General features: G+C 51.0%; 1 protein-coding gene across 3 annotated transcripts in view; it reads left to right on the top strand.

The window, feature by feature from the left end:
* The window catches only part of ATP2B2 (ATPase plasma membrane Ca2+ transporting 2), a 116,822-nt gene that overhangs the window by 24,417 nt on the left and 74,769 nt on the right, over positions 1-17,636 (top strand). For all 3 annotated transcript variants that reach the window (XM_042910839.1, XM_042910832.1, XM_042910843.1), the window contains exon 2: positions 14,680-14,877. In XM_042910839.1, coding sequence (XP_042766773.1) covers positions 14,680-14,877 — 198 coding nt within the window. The remainder of the gene's footprint in view (positions 1-14,679; positions 14,878-17,636) is intronic.

Genomic DNA, 17,636 nt, shown 5'->3' with positions numbered 1-17,636 from the left:
CGTTTGATCGAATGCATGAGGCCAAACACTACAGCAGTTCAGAAGAGAATGCAAGCCAGCTTCCCTGGGTTCAAGTCCAGCCCTGCCCGTACTAGTTGTGTGTAAAAGGAGTTGTTAACCGTACCCCCCCCCCCCCAACAAGGAGTCACTTTGAGGATCAAATGGACTTATACGTGGCAGAGCTGTGAGCACAGAACCCGGCACGGGGGAACCGTGAAGTGTTGTCGGTGGTGATCAGGAGGGTGAATGATTGGACCAGAGGGGTTTGTATCCACGTGGTGACTGAGCACAGCCAACAGCCCTCCCTCCCTCCACAAGCACGTGGCGTCTCCTGTGTCCAGCCACAGCCAAGGACACAAAATGACACAACACAGGACTTGCCTTTGAGGAGCTCGAAATGAAGTAATCAGAAGGGTCAGTTGAAATGCCATTTGATAACCTCTGTGGAGATAGGAGGCAGCAGCATGGGGCCATCAGGTCGGATTGGGGCTGCTGGGGGTGGGGGGGCTTCCCAAAAAAGGTGCTGAGAGCCACCCCAGAAGGATGAGAGCCAGAAGGGCAGCCAGGCTGGTGAACGGCCAGGCAGAGAGCGAGCGGGCACACGGAAGGCAGAGCGAGGGGAAAAGAAGCTCGCCACCAGAGTGACATCATCGGCAGGGCGCCCCACACCCTGGGTGGGACCCTCTCTGTGTGTGCCACGCACACAGTGCACCCTCATCCCTGGGCAGCTCCATCCACGAGGTGAGCGGCCACAGGGCTGACCCAGCAGCCTAAAAAGGTCCCTCATTAAAGGTTAATAGCTTCGTGAATGAGTGATACGGTTACAAGAGAAGTGTGCAGGAGGACCTGGGAATTTGTGAGCGGCCAGGGCCCATACAGAGCTGATCCAAGCCCCTGGGCGGAAGGGTCCAGGGAGGTCACAGCCAGTGATTGGAGGAAGGTCGACCCGGGAAGCCGGCCCCCAGGGCTGTGTTGCACCCTTGCTCACACAAGTCTCACTTACCGACCTGTCTCCTTCTTCAGGGCTCCCCCCAAAGCAGAGCGCAAGTCGAGGCTGGGGTGCAGGTGGTATATTTGGGAGTGATCCCAAGAGGGAGTGGGGAGGGGAGGGGGGTACAACAGGGAAGAGAAGAATGCCAGTATAAGATATGTTACCGGCCGGTTACAGCTTTCACAGAGGTACCCTCAGCTTTCTGGGGTCCTCGTGGGTTTTCTGATTTGCTTCATAACTGTCACACCACCATCTTTTTCCTCCCCTCTCCATCTCCGTTCCCCCACCCCCGAATTCTTTCATCCTGAGGGAGCATCTATTTCTAGGAGTTGCCTCCTAGTCCTCAAAGAAGCTGCTTTTTTTTTTTTTTTTTTTTTTTTTTTTTTTTTTTTTTAGCAACAGAGAGAAGCTGCTGTCACAGATATGAAGGCCTCTACCTGCGTTGGCATATGTCTGATACTAGATCTCACTGACATTTTTTCCCCAGCAGCCACTTCAGCCCCCTACGTGGGAAGTGTGAGGGATGCCCCAGCATGAGGCTTGGCCTGGGTGTTTCCCCAGCAAGTCCCTTTGCAGGGGCTGGCTGTGGGCTTCTCCATCCCTCCCATCAGCAACAAGGACGGAGGAGGCCGCTGAGGTCATTGCAGTGTGGCCTTGGCCATATTGGGGGTGACTTGAGGAGACCCTAGTCTCTCCCCTGCCCCTCAGATCTCAGCATGAAAATGTCCCAGAGCAGGAATTGCCTTGGAGTTACACACTGTCCCCTCCTTACCTCCTTTCTCCCCATGCAATTGTCTAGGAGAGGCCCCATGTTTATTGAATTGAGTGTCTGTCTATCTAGTGTGTATCAGACCAAGACAGATGTACTCACTGCCTGCATGGATCTTACAGTCAACAGGGAGTCAAACATTAAGAAAAACGAGTTACATTACTAATTATTAAAATCATGATAAAAATAAAAGGGATTTCTGGAGAGCTCTGAGACCATTCAAAAGAGAACATTCTCTCTGGGGGCAGGGAGAGGGACAGGTTCAGCCAAAGGAAGTGCTGAGTTAGGTGCAAAGGGGGAAAGAGCATTCCAGGAAAGGGAGGGAACACCAGGTGCAAAGGCCCTGAGGCAGAAAAGCATTTGTGTTCAAACCGCAGAAAAGAGGCTAGAGTCACCGGAGCACAGTGGTCAGAGGGGGCAGTGAGTTTGCAGAAGAAAGTGAAGGCCACCACTTGGGGCGCCTGGGTGGCTCAGTTGGTTAAGCAGCCAACTTCAGCTCAGGTCATGATCTCGCGGTCCGTGAGTTCAAGCCCCGCGTCGGGCTCTGTGCTGACAGCTCAGAGCCTGGAGCCTGTTTCAGATTCTGTGTCTCCCTCTCTCTGACCCTCCCCCGTTCATGCTCTGTCTCTCTCTGTCTCAAAAATAAATAAACGTTAAAAAAAAAAAAACTTAAAAGAAAGTGAAGGCCACCACTGTACAGGGAGTGGAAGCCACTGGGGGATTTTAAGCAAGGGCCTGACGCTAACACCATATATTCCATACTTTTGAAATATCCCTCTGGCTGTTGGGCGAAGAATATTAGAGTGGGAACAGAGAGACCAGCGAGGTGGCTACAAAAGCCCCCCAGGGTGAGCAGTGATGGTGGCCTGGGCCAACGTGCAGGCAGTAGAGGAGAGTGGGCAGATCTGAGACAACCGTTTCTTTGGGTGGGGGAGGTTTTCTGGGTGGTGTAATAGGGTTGGGGGCAAGAGGGGACCCTGATGGGAGATGAGGACAGGACTCGGGGGAAAGAAGCGATGATGGCCATTGTACACGGAGCACCTCCTATGTGTGTGGCATGTCGCACCTGCCCCCCCATTTTAATCTGCACAACCAGGCTCTGGGCCAGACACCACAGCCCCTGCAACAGACAAGGTGAAGCGACTCACTCAGCAACACCCAGGTAGTAAGTCATGAAGCCAAGGTTTTAATCCCAGAGTATTTGTCCCCAAGCCCACTCTCTCCAAAGGTTATATGGAGACAAACCTATATTTTCTTGTAGTACATATTCGTTGCCTCTTTAAATTAAATTTGAATTATTCAAATAAAACATGAGCACCTTCTCCTGCTTAAAAATATTTCAGTCAAAAATAGGGTCCCCTTGACCACTATGATTGTACAGTCAATCCGAGCACCTTCTCCTCCTCCACAGAGGTCCCACCTCCATGAGTTTGGAGCAGATCTTTATAGGCCCGTTTGCTACACATTTTCATATATACGTACCCACAGGAAATAGAAGCTGTTGTTCTGTTGAGTTGTCTGTTTTACATATATGGAATCAAACTACATGTTCCTCTGTAACTTGCTTTTTTTCCACTCCCCAGTTTGTCTTGGAGAGCCTTCTCTGGGAGTACATAGACATGCATCTCATTTCTTTTAAATGTTTTTTAACGTTTATTTATTATTGAGAGAGAGAGAGAGAAAGAGAGAGAGAGAGAGAGAGAGCATGAGTGGGGGAGGAGCAGAGAGAGTAGGAGACACAGAATCCAAAGCAGGCTCTGGGCTCCAAGCTGTCAGCACAGAACCCGACACGGAGCTCGAACTCACAGACCTCGAGATCATGACCTGAGCCGAAGTCGGACATTTAACCAACTGAGCCATCCAAGCGTCCCCGCATCTCATTTCTTTTAACTGTTGCATAGTACTATTTTATGGTACACTATGTATGACAGTGTATTCAGCCCGCTCGCCTTCCAAAGACAGAAAGGCGTTTTTCTATAAATTTTGTAGCTTTTGAAGGGCTTGCAGATTTTTTTTCCCTTTCAAAATATGAGACTTTTATTTACGTTAATGGAAGAATCCAGACCTCACTGACAACACAAATATTTGGCAACACCCAGCCTGGTGACTAAGTTCTCCCATTTTCCTTCAGGTGCTTGGCATCCTGGAAGCTACCCCTTGTCCATTGCCAAGTCTCTGTTGATAGCAAAAGGCTGTCTCAAGAACAGCAGGAGAATGGTAAAGTTCTTGGCTTTGATTTCAGTGCCAGGTCCTGAAGCCTGGCACAGTGTGGAAAGGGTACAGCTATGGACCCTTAAAGATCCAGATTCAAATCCCAGCTTTAGCTCTGTGTCGCTGGGCAAGTTACTTGACATCTCTGAGCCTTGGTTTGTCCAGCCATCTAATGCGTAGAACTCATAGAATGGCCAGGAGAATTAAATGCAAGGCACGTGGATAGAGGGATGATCACATAACTGCACATACGTGCACATTTGGCCCCCTCTGCGGTCCCAGTGTAGTGGAGGGATGGGGGTGTGAGGAGCCCCCTGCCTCCCCAAAGGGTCAGTGAGAAGGCATATATACTCTGCCCCTCTGGCGATGTCATGTGGGGGTGGCATTTGAGTTCAGAGGCAAGAAAGGGCTATCTTGGCCGGGTTCTGGGCATCAGCTGTTTGCCAGGCACTTCCCACATCTCTCCTCCTTTCATCTTAACCCCAGCGGACAGAGCAAGATTGCCCCTCAGCTCCAATTTCCAGATGAGGAAACTGAGGCTCACAGAGGGGATGCCATTTGCTCAAGGCCTCAGTAAGTGGTCAAGACCGGCACTCTGCGCCTTGGTACGTCCCCACCAGGGAGGCTGCAGGCAGCAGCTGTGCAGAGCGCCCTCTCCTGGGGAGATAGAGAAGCTCCTCTCATGAGCTCTCCCGTGTCTACGTTCAGCCACCAAGACCCTGTCACAGAAGAGAAAAATGGCTTTTCTGGCCTCCATTTTTCCAAGGGAATGAGATAAAAGCTTCTCAGAGGTCACTTCAGGACAGTCTGAATCACATCCCTTAAATGAGATTGACACACAGAGAGAATATGAAATGGCCATCGTTTGGGGGTGTGCAATAAAGCTCACTGTTCATTTGAGTGAGACTAGCGTCCCCTCCCTTGGTGAAAAGGGCCTCCACCGGGAATCAGGAGCCCAGCCGCAGTGCCACAGCTGAATCACCCTGTGTCTGGGCTGGGTCACTTTCCCGGCTCTGGGTCTTCGTTTCCCTCATCCTCAGATGGGAGGGCAGGACTGGTGGCCACAGGACTTGTCCTGCTCCAACAGTGGAGAAGCCAGGAGAGGGGACTGGGGGAGCCTCAGGGGTAAGGTTACCAGATTTAGCAAAGAAAAATACAGGCCTTCCGGTTCAATTTGAATTTCAAGTAAACAAAAAATAATTCATGCTTTTATTAGTCGTATGTCCCAAATATTGTATGAGATATAACTTTTCCTAAAAAAAGTTATTTGCTGTTTATCTGAAATTCAGATTTAACTGGGTTCCTGTATTTCATCTGGCAACCCTATTCAAGGCCCCAGCTCCCCTGGACCCCTCATGCTTGGTAATTGCTATTTTCACAGCTTCAAGATGAGCCCCTGGCCACCCGCCTCCCAACCAGATCGCCACCACCCACTCCCACACTCCCCCATACCCCTGCCCTGCCCAGATGGAGATTCTGGAACCATGCGTGGAGAGATGTTACAGGTGTAAGGATTCCTACCATAGACTAAGGGTGGAAACTTGGCCTGACACGGGGAAAAGGTAACTGGTGGATTTAAATCAGTGGAGAAGTTCGTGTCCGCATGTGGGTCAAGGTGGCTTAGAGGGACACAGCGTCTGGGGTGCCCACAAGCCCTGGTGCCCTTCCATGCCATGTCCATGTGTATGCACATGAGCCAATGGACGTCGCATCCACGTGCTACGGAGAAAGCGGCCAGTGCTGCGGCCGTGCGCGTTCACACCAGCTGTCAGCTTTGTGTGTGAGCTCCTGCCTCCACATCGCCACCCGTAATATTAGAGACCCTGGATCCATGGACGACCTCACCTGGGGCCATGATATTTCAGAGACACAGCCCTCCTCCTGCACCCATCCGTTGGGAATCACTAACACCATGATGTGATCATGAACTCCAGGCACCTGCCCGCTGTGCACACTGGAATAAAGCCATCAAATCTCCTCTCTACTTACGGTGACTGGCCAGACACATGCAGGTGCAGACCGTAGGGATGCCCATGGCACGGGCTGTTTTTCTGCAGAGGGGTTGAGCCCAGGTGTGTTAAGCGGCTCTTATGGGTGGCACAGGCTATCGCTCGTGTGTGCAGGGGCCTCGGGGCGGCCCCAGCATTCACATCCCCATGTCGGGTCGCCAGAGAAGCAGGAGAGGGAAGGAAGTTTCCTAAGGGCCAACTCTCCCAGGCACGAACAGCCTCCTCTAGGGTGTGCTGGAATCGGAATCTAGAAGATAGTGGCAGCGAAGAAGGGTCTGTCGGCCTTTGACCCCAGGGCCAAAACCAGCACAGGAGGGATGTCCAAGTAAGTGTGTTAGTGAATGTCCCGGGTGACAAATGGTTTCAGGGAAGGAAAGAAGAATGGATTGCTCTTGCTGGGTAAATCAAGGAAGGCTTTCAGAAGGTGGTAGTGAATTTTCATCTGGGTCTCAGAAGACTGACTAGCTCAACATGGGGGAGGGGTGGGCCTTCTGGGTCAGGAGCCAAATGAACATAGACACAGCAGACAAACACCAGCAAATGCCAGACATGTTTAAGAGCTTGGCAGCAGAGAGGGATAAACATAGCAAGACCGAGAGTGAGGTGGGAGAAGTCCTTTGGGACAACCTCAGAGAGCCCACCAGCACAGGAGTTGGTCACAGTTGTGAATGGGGAGCCATGGAAGATTGTAGAGCAGGGCAGGACCTCTGTCAGCTCGACCTTTAGCTGCCTGATCTCCTCTTCTGGTCTCCTTTCTCTCCTCACCTTGTTCCTAGTTTTTCTCTAGGCTCCTTCAGCCACCAGCAGGAGACAGAAGGTCTGACTGTGGCCTCCATGACCCCCTTGGCTTCAACTCTGGGTCTGTCAGCTTCTCAAAGCACAACACTCATTCCCTCCTCTGCCACCTCAAGGCAGGTTGTGAGCTTGACATGCGTGTGCAGCCTTCAGGGAGAGAGACCAGCCGTGGGGGAGCAGGCACCTGCTGCTGAAGGAAGGGAAAGATCGACAAGGCTGGTCCAGGCTCTGTCCCCCACCTGCTGTGTAAGCCGCTCAAGCCACTGCCCGCTCAGAACCTCGGCAGAAACCAGGGTGGTCGGTGAGGCTCGAGGGCAGTGCCATTCCCAAAGCACCTAGCACGTTAGCTACGTCCTCTCCACCCTCTGCCCCTTCTTCAGCCTGTCCCCGCAGGAAGGCTGTTACCACACACATGCCTGGACCCCACTCCCAAGCGGTCAAGTCAGTAGGTCTGGGCTGGCGTCAGAATTTGCATTTCTAACGTGTTTCTAGCTGCGGGTCTGGGAACCAGTAAGTCCTTCACCCAGCACATCGAAGGCCCAGGCCACACCCCAGTCCATTTCAATCAGAATCTCTAGGTTTGAGGCTCAGACATTAATATTTTTCAGAGCCCCTTAGTGATGCCAACATACAACCAAGTTTGGAGCTAGTGGCTTGGGGGTGGCTCAAATAACAGCAGCAACAGTAGCAAGCCTACTGCTTATGAAGCCTTTACCCCGAGCCAGGCCCCTGTCCAACCTAACACATCCAGTGTGTTCCCTCCCCACAGTGACTCTGTGAGACGAGTGCTGTCCTCATCCCCAAGTTACACACCAGGAAACCAAGGCCCAGACCGGGGAGGTCACCTGCCCAAGGTCACGGAGCTCAGAAGTAGCCTTGGGCAAAGCTCAAACTCTGGTCTTTCCTACCGTTTCACCATTTTGTCTTGAGCATTGTGAAGTCCCAAACATCTCAGCAGTGATGTCTTTGTAAGCGGCCCACTCTCCCTGGCCTCTGACAGGGTGGGAGCATGTGGACGCCCCCTCCTACGTGAAGCTCCAGGCCACTCATGTGCACACGGACACAGCCACACCCTCGAGTGCACGCATACCTGCACAGACAGCCTCTCTCACATACTAAGTCACACACCTGCCTTCTGGGTACATTTCCCAGTTTGCACTGTCTTCCCTTTTTTTAAATGCACACAAGAGCCATGAAGCCCCCTTTGGCCTTCCTGGGGAAGCATTCACAATTTGTTTCATCTGAAATTTACTAAGCACCCCACAGCTGACAGATCAGGCCTGTGTGAGCCAGTGACTTATGTCAGCTTAATCAGGTTAAGATCGCTGTGGGGCATTTGTTCTGGGCAGACGCAGCCCACCCCTAACTAGATCAGGCTGGAGGAGGGCACGTGTGACCCCTGGACTCTGTGGCAAGGGGCCTGACTCAGTCGCCATCCCAGCAGAAGGACTCTGTGCCTCAGTGTACATTCTGCATAATGGGGTGACCCCAATAGAGGAGGAAGAATGTCACAGTTCACAAAGCACTGTCAGAGCCTGGTTCTGTTTCATCCTCAAGTGAAACAACCTGAGGGCCCCCAGAGAGGGTAAGTAACCTACTCAGGGTCACACAGCAAGTGAAGAGGCATCCAAACCAAGTCTCGGGACCTAGGTAGGGGTGTGGCGTGGCTGCAGTGGTGGGTCTCAGACAGTCTCAGACAGCAGCCATGCTGACAGAAACATCCAGGAGGCACATTCCAGGCCGAGAGTGATGGTAATGCTGATAGTGTGGTAGTTAGTAGTAACAACTGCATCTATGATTTATGAGGGCCAATATATGCCAAGCACCGGCATCTGGGGGGGCAGTTTGTTTTTGCACTAACGCTGAGCAGCAGATGGAGAGTTACTTTCTCCTTGAAATCATTTGCTCAGACAGCAGGCAGGTTCACTCAGCCAGGCAATGCCCCCCAAATATCAGCCAAATTCAGTGGCAGCATTCATTATGGCTACCTTCCTGGGGTTGAAAAAGTTCTCTGGCATCCCTCTGCGGGGAACAAGGATGCTCAGCCTTGTGGGGGTCTCAGAGCAGGGAAGAAGAGGTCAGAGGTCATCCAGATGGCTTGCCAACTGTCACCCTGAGCCCCTCCCAATGGCCAAAGCCCCCTACTTTTCACAGAGCCCAGCTGGTTGGCATGAGGAGTTTCACGTCAGTGTCCCCCACACAGGAAAAGCAGAGCCCAGCCCCCAATTACCAGGGCCAAAAGTAAGTCATATGTGACATGCCCCCATTCCTTCATCTTGCCCCTTCCTTCTGACCTCTGAATCCCTGCACCTGTGCCTACCTCAACACTCCCTTTTTTCCTACTTGATTACGCATGTCCTACAAGCAGAGCAGCTTGTAAAAGTTTGTCTCATACAGAAAGATTTTTAATGACTTTCGTGAGGAAATTCAGACAAAGGGAAGAAAGGAGAAGTAAGATGATGATTTACAGGCACAACAGGTACCACTGAGTCCTCCATGCAGCTCTAAGAAGTGAACTGTAAATTCAGTGCTGAGCTAACAGGCAGGCAAGGGAAAGAGGGCAACAAGATGAGTTCCGCTATCCATTAGATAGCCCCGCCCCGGCACTCCAAGGCCTGCTCAATGAGGACCCCGTGTGGCACCAAAAAGATGTGTCCTCTCCCTTGGAGACCATCTGCCCCCTCTCCTGAGGGGCAAACGGGAGATGCTTCAGCCACATTGGCCTTTCCCAAGCCCTTTGGGGTTTCTTCTGCCTTCGCCAACCCTCTTACCCTACCCAGACCCTTTCACCTGATTAGCCCCCACTCTTTCTTCTGAGCTCACCCAATTACACTTCCTTCAGGAAACCCTTCCTGGCACCAGAGTCCCCAACATGTAAAGCAATGTTTGGCTTATAGTAGGTGCTCAATAAATATTTGTCGATTAATTAAATAAGCAAGTGGAAGATTGGATACACGCCATCTAATAGGATCCTAACTACTTTCTCTACCTTCAGAGGGGCCGGGGGGGAATTCAGGCCTCTTTAGAGAAAAGACTCCTGAGTCGCTGGGGGCCTGGCATCTAGTGACAGGACACCATGGCGGGTTGTCCAGCCTCTGGGTGTGTTTCCCTTTCCTTCCTCCCTAGACATCCATCCACTTCAGCCCACTGGTGACAAAGTCCTTCCCTCTAGGGAAACCAGGATCCCTTCCTGCACTCACTCTTCCTGGTCCCCAGCTCTGCGCTAGGTCCAGGCGATGCAAAGACTTCCTCTGCTCCTGGAAGAACTTAAGCTGGTTCTCACTGTCCCCCTGAGCTTTCCTTAACAGGAAACATGTCCGCCAGCCAAGATGAGGCCAATGTTTGGGTCAGAGAGCTCTCATCCACAGGTTCCAGCTCCCTGAGGTCCACGCACACATCCTTGCTGAGCTAGACATCCGGATTTTTATGTGGAAGTACCTGAGTTTTTAATGATAGCAACAAATTATCATTTATTTTATTTTATTTATTTTTGAGAGAGAGAGAGAGAGAGAGAGAGCGCACACGTGCAAGCAGGGGAGGGGCAGAGAGAGAGAAAGAGAGAAAGTCCCAAGCAGGCTCCACACTGTCAGCCTGGAGCCCAATGCGGGGCTCAGTCCCACAAATCATGAGATCATGACCTGAGTGGAAACCAAGAGTCAGATGCTCAATCGACTGAGTCACCCAGGCGCCCCTATCACTTTTTTAACACTGTGCAAGTGTGCAGCTGACCAAACAAGACCTCTCTCATGGCCTGAGGCTGCCATTTGCGGCACTCAGGGCTGGGCCTGAAAGAGCTAAGGAGAGAGAAAGGCAATCCACATAGAGGAATGAGGATTAGCAGGGGCACGGGCTTAGAGGCTGGGAACAAATCCAGTTGTGTCCAGGACAGCGGGATAGAAATGAAGCTTGGCACAAAGGTTATTCTAATATCTAATGATAGCAAACAGCCATTGCAGCAAATAATTGCTGTACAACCCAAGCTTCCCATGCTCTGTGCTTGGCTTTCTCCTATTACGTGATTAATAGAACACACAAATTCCGATTCCAATAGAAGAATTTGTACAAGTGATGGGAGGCTTTTTACTGTGAAGGCACAATTGCTACGCCCGTACAATTTTGCACACATTCTTCTCTGCATGGTTCACCACAGTCTACGAGTTACTTTGCTCCCATTTTATTGATGAGGACACTGAGTCCCCTAGGGATGAGATAAATGGCCCAAGTTCATCCACAAACCTGACTCCTCACTCTGTCCTCTGCCTCTTGTGCAAAAAAAGAAATTCACATTAGAAACCCACAACCCCACACAGCTTCTGACATCAATGCCCAGGCACTGTGTTTCTGAATTTTCAAGGCCTTGTTGGCTTTGTCCAGCGATACTTGACACAGAATGTTAATTTTTAATATGCTAAATGGTGAGATGCTCTTTAATCTAAATTGAATCTCCAGCACCATTCATCTCTCACATCACCTTCTGTTGTTTCTGCTCCCCAAAATAGGCATGTTCATTTTCAGCCAGAAGGCAGGGAAACTATGAGATTCCACTCCTGGGGAAAACATGATAGGTGGATTAGACAGTGGGAGGTCCCACCTGTATGTCCTCAAAACCACTGTCTTTGGATACAAGGTATCAGAGCCACCAGCCCCTATCCTTCCGTCAGGCCAATCCTTCATGTCACCTATGGGGAAACTGAGGCCCCGAGAGGATAAGTGGCTTGTCTGCAGTCATATAGCCCTTCTGCTGTTCCTGTCCTCACATTGACCATCTTACTGATCTCCTCCCCATCTTACTGAAATGCCACCTGTCCAAAGTCTTCCTCCTCCGGCAGGCCATAATTATCACACACACCACCTAAAACTGAGCGACACTAACCAATACCCTCACCCAGTGCCAGGCACAGCACCGGGCACCTTACGCGAGACATCCTGCCAAAGGCCCGCCCAACCCTGTGAAGTAGGCCCTGCAGTTACTCACGTTTTACAGATGAGGAAACTGAGGCACTGAGAGGCGACGCCTCTTGCCGAAAGTCACTCAGACCTGGCATCTGAACCTATAACATCTGAGTTCAAGCCCATCTGAGTTCCTGGGGCTGGGTATCCCCATCTCCAGCTCAGCCCACCTTCTTCCCCTAAGAGGAAGAGGGTGAGCAAGATGTCATGGCCACCATCTGTCATCTCAGTCACCCTATGTGAGCACCTCAACACCCAAGGTTCCCATCTTGGGTTTATATACTAGGGTGTTTGTTGTGTGGAAACTGCCTAGAGATTTCTAAATGGGACTGGCCCTACAGAACACACAAATATTTTTATTCTGTGAGCTGTTATTTCTAAAAAACAGAGGAGACCTCAGAACCTGCAGGGAGCAGAGCAGGGCAGGGTGTAGTGCTGGGGAAGGGCGGAAGCCCGGGAAAGATGAGGAAGAGACAGGGAGGCTGTTCTACTCTGGCACCTCCCTGCTCCTCCCCTCTCCCCAGTCCATAGCCTTGGGGGTTTCACACCAGCAACCCCAGGGCTGAATCTAGCTCACAGATACATCGTATTTCATCCTGGGCTATTTTTAATGGGAAGATTTTACGTCAAATTTCAGGTGTCCAGCTTCCCTTGGAAGACTGACAGATCTACCTCATTGGTTCCACATTCTCCCACAAGAGCTAAGACATAATTTCCCCCTTTAAAATGACTGAGATTCTTCATGTTGCCCCAGTCCCCACTACTCCCTGTTGCCCCCACCCACCTACTTCACTCATTCACAAAAGCTGCTCAGCCCCATGGCTCTGCAGATTTGCAACCCCCTGCCCTGTGCTCTGTCCCAGGACCCAAGATCTCAAAGCCAGTCCCATGAATCCCCAGATGAATGAACCCCTGAGCTATGACCAGACTCCCAGAACTGGGGAATACCCACATTTTCAACTGGTCACACTCCAGAACGTTTGAATCACAGACCCTCAGAAGATTCAAAGACTCACTCTCTGTGAATCAATCAGGACAGGCCTAGGAGATAGACTGGCCCCAGTTTTGCTAAGCTTCTTCTTAGTGAAGCCCTTATTTATACCAAACCTACGAAGAGTTGTGAATAGACCCCAGCAGGACGACTTCAGGAACCTTGGAACCTGTGGGATCCTTAGGACCCACCCATCCTACTGAACTCTCCTATTATCAAGACTGAGGCTTGGAAAAAGGAAATGACTGGTCAAAGCCCAGCAAACTGCCATAACAGGCCAGTATTGACTGGTCATAGCCCTTTCCCTCCGAGGCCCCACCACTATCCCCAGTTCTCCTTTCTTCCCTTTACCAAATCCCACTCCCAGGAAAAAGCCTGAAACTCATTCACACCATGGTGTTCAGAACTGATGATGGCTTCCCTGTCCCAGGGAATCTAAAGGAATTGGAGTTTTTATTTCAAGGAATAAAGCCCAAGTGGAATGATTTCAAATGTTAACTATGGGTAGAATTGGACAATTCTTGTCCACACCTTGGAGCGAATGAGTTTGGGAGAGGACTTGCAGACAGGCAAACGGAGCAGGGAGGAGGGACGTGGAAGGCACACCCGACCAAACATGTGGCAGGAGGTATACACAAGCCACGCCAGCAGAGGACTGGCCTGATTTGGTTGGGAGGGGGCCAGGTAGTGAAAATGTGGCCGCAAGCATGGCTTGGGGGTCCGATCAAGAGGCCAGAGAGCCAAGCTGAGAAGCATGGACTTTATTCTGGAGGTAGTGCAGAGCCTCCAAAGATTGCTGAGCAGGGAGTAAGGATCGGATTGGTGAGGCAGGGAAAATTGTCTGGAAGTGAAGAAACAGTGGGTTGGAAGCGGGCCGCTATGTCCCGGCCCTGCATGATGAGGACTGCACTTCACCCCCATGGTCCATGAGACAGGCCACTAGCCTCCACTGAGTGTATGCCACACCCCAGGCACCGCTTGACCACGTCTTGTGTGTCCCCTGGGAAGTCAGCACTTCCGGCAGGGTGCTCTGTTTGTGTCTCTCACTGCTCTGTCCCAGTGTCTGGAACAGTGCTGGACACATAGTAGGTGCTCAACAAACACTGACCTAACGAATTCTGTCCTGAGATGCTCACAACCACTCATGGGCTACGTACAGTCGTCATCCCCGTCACAGAGGAGGACACTGAGGCTCAGAGCTGGAGGCACAGGCTGGGATTCACACCCAAGGCAGGGGTCTCCAAGTGTGTGCTCGATGAAGAGATTGGGAGGAAATGCAAAGCAGGCACACGGGTGTGGTGGGGGGTGGGCCTGGTGGTGTGTATGTGCTTTCTGTCCCCCCCATAACAAATGGCTACAGACTGGGTGGCTTTGGGCAAGAGCAATTTATTCTCTCACAGTTCTGGAGACCGGAAGTCTGGAAATCAGGTGTCGGCAGGGCCATGCGGCCTCCAAAGGCTCTAGGGGACATTCCCATCCTTGCTTCTTTGAGCGTCTTCGTGGCTCCGGCGTTCCTTGGCTAGTGGCTGCATCCTGCCATCTCTGCCTCCATCTTCGCATGGCCTGTGCCCTCTGGGTCTGTGTCTTCTCCCTCCGTCACGTATGAGGACACTTAACACTGGGTTTAGGCCAAGATCCTTAACTATATCAGCAGAGACCGTTTTCCTTATTTCCAAATAAGGTCACCTTCATAGTTTCCATGGATTAGGATGCGGAAATATCATTTTGTGGGGGACCACTCTTCACCCCACTTCATGGTGTCTCTGGCATTTCACAGGAGCCCACTCTGGGCCTGGCGCGAGTGCTGGGTGCCTGGCTGGTGCCTGCAAGTTTTCTGCTTTGTTTCCACCACCCCACCCCCACCCCCCGCTCTGTGCTTCCCCATGGGGCCAGCCCCATTCAGGATGATTCCCGGGAAGCTGAGTGTCTCTCCCAGGCCAACCTTCCTGCACTCTGTCCACAGGTTTGCCGGGCACCGCTCCAGATCTGGAAAAGAGAAAGCAGATTTTTGGGCAAAACTTTATACCTCCAAAGAAGCCAAAAACCTTCCTGCAGCTGGTGTGGGAGGCACTGCAAGATGTGACACTGATCATCCTGGAAATCGCGGCCATCATCTCCCTGGGGCTGTCCTTTTACCACCCGCCTGGAGAGAACAATGAAGGTAAGACCCCAGCGCCCCACCCTGTACCAAACGTGCACCTGCGGGTACCCGGGACTCAGCCACGGCTCCTCCAGGTGAGGAAATTGAGGCCCAGGGGACAGGGCCCCACCCACAGCCCCCAGTCCCCAGTTTTTCCATGTGCAAGATGCAAGGATTGCACCAACAGTGGAAGGAACTACAGTGAGCATTTATTGAGCACTTACAGTGTGCCGAGCTCTGAGCTCGGATGTCATCTTCCTAAATCCCCATGAGGTAAGGGCCATGATTAGGTGCATTTTAAAGATGAGGAAAACAAGGAACAGAGATGGGCATTAACTCACTCGAGGTCACCGAGTGGGTGCTGGACCTGCTACCACCATGGGTGTGACGGCCCCAGGCTTCCTCCTCCCAGTTTCCCTCGTAGGTCTCATCCTTCATGCGTGCGAGAGACTCAGTATCCACGCTATTCCTCCTCTTTCACATTCCTATCCCAGAGTTGGTTCACTATCACCCACACACTTGTGAGGCTGACGCCGAACATGTTTTCCCACGTGAGGAGTCCTGGTCTTGAGAGGGCCTCCCAAAATCTGTCCCTGAGTTCTGACTGGGGACACTGCTCCGTTGACGGAGGAAGCACCACCCACTCATCCAGGGAGGGTTGTGGAGCAGACCTTCTCTTGTCAAAGTCAGAACTTAGGACTCCTAATGGAGAACTTCAACTTTCCCTCATCTTTTCATTCCAGAAAGTGAGCACCTGCTAACAGCTAGTGCTTTATCAACTCAATGACTCTTTCCTTTATGATGACACAGTCTTTCAAACCTATGTCACATTACAGATAGATAGATAGATAGATAGATAGATAGATAGATAGACAGACAGACACATACTTTGGGATCACGTAAGATATATTGTTTTGTTAGATTTTTACAATCTGATTTTTCATTAGTAGGATGTTATAAACACTTGTTATTATTTATGATTCGACATTTTCCTAGTGAATGTGCTACATCAACAGATAATCCTACTATGTTCATTGCTTCAAGCAAGGAAATAAAAAGTGAATAGCTTATAAGAAATAACCATTATGGGCCTCATTTCCCACATGAGGAGGTGGTCTCTGAAATTCCTTGAACACCTGTCCCCTCACCCCATCCAAAGCCAGAGTTGCCCAAGTCTATTAGTTGCCCAAGTCTAATGACCGAGTCTCTTAGGCCAACTACCTCAATTTTATGCATAATATTACTAAGTTGCTTTTTATCCTGTGTGACTCTTCCCAGAAAGGGTTTAAAGACACAAGAAGGGCACATCTCACAAGATGAAGTTGAACAGAAAAGACAGGAAAGGAATGGAAGCAAATAAACCAACCATATTTCCTGCCATGACTGAGATTTAAATTTGACTTTAAGCTTCCTGGATGCCAAGGCAGAAAGGGAATTAGGATGACTTTCTTAGCTCAGGCTATCAACAAGGCAGGAAAACAGTTTCTTTGGTTGGTAGCGTGTCCCCTGACAGTGAATTCTGGGATGAACTTTCACATAGGGCCTTATAAGAGATGCATATCGGGCAACAATCTTTGCAGGAGTTTCACAGAAAATGTAGAAGGCTACACATGGCTACTTGATTGAATAAGCCTTGAACTCAGCTAAAGGTGCAACACACAACCATAATAATAATGATCATTCTTCTAACTATTTGTGTAGCTGGCACTAGTTGGGAGCATTTACAGTAGAAGTTCATTTGATCTTCACAAGAACCCTGTGGGTAGGTGCTGTTATCATCCGGGAGCCAAGGCCCTGAGATAGTAAATGACTCTCTAGGTCACACTCTAGGAAGCAGCAGAAGCATGACTCAGACCCAGACGTTCTGGCTTCCGAGCCCACGCTCTATCACTCAGCTGCATTTCCTCAGGAAGGGACAGGACTGAGTCAATGCCCCCCAGGTAAATGGCTTCCTGTGACCCAGTTTAGTGCAAGATAGAGAAGTCAGAGGGCAGATGGTAGAGGGGGGTCCCGTGAGAGCACGGATTAACTCCAAGTGCATGCCAGGAGGAGCCTTCCCACACACAGCCCTCCAAACAGAAGGCTGCCCTTCCCTTCTAGAGACATGGAAACCAAGGCCCAGAGAGGGGAAGAACCTACCCAAGGTCACACAGCTTGTTAGGCAGTAAGGCTCGACTTTCAATCCAGGTCTTCTAGTTCTTTCCACTGCCCCTCCCTACCTCTAGCTGAGACACTAGCTCAGGCCAGACCTGGGTGGATGAGGGCAGCCACTGCACATATCCCAGCACCAGAGAGTGAAGTTCCTGCACTCTGTGGCTATACGTTCTCCCCAATGCCCAGGCTCTGGCCTGAGCTCTGAGTTCTGGACCTTTCATGTTGCCAGGCCCACCGCCCTGCCAAGTCAGACTCAAGCTTCATCAGTCGTGTCCAGAATGATGCTGGTGATGGGTTTACAAACCGTAGAGCCTTGAGGCACCCACCGCACTTTCCTGTTTGCTTCCTTGGCTCAGAGTCCTCTAGATACTTGGGGGAGGTCACACAGCATGTTCATGACAGAGCTGGGATTGGCACACCAGTGTTCCCAACTCCCTGTTCCTGACAGCTCCCCTAGTGTCAGAGTGCCAGCAGAGTGACAGGCACATAGTAGGTGTTTAGAAAACGTTTGTGTCTCTTCTAGTTTCGAGGGCCCATATTTGATCCCGGGCCCTGGTAACCTTCTAGCAAGTCATTTTCCCATTTTACTGATGGACAAGAAGAGTAGGCCCAGAGAGGCCAAGAAG

The sequence above is a fragment of the Panthera leo genome, chromosome A2 (genome assembly GCF_018350215.1).
Source record: "Panthera leo isolate Ple1 chromosome A2, P.leo_Ple1_pat1.1, whole genome shotgun sequence".
NCBI classification, from domain to species: domain Eukaryota; kingdom Metazoa; phylum Chordata; class Mammalia; order Carnivora; family Felidae; genus Panthera; species Panthera leo.
Note: the sequence above shows the minus strand (reverse complement) of the source record. Positions and strands in the feature narration are given on the sequence as shown.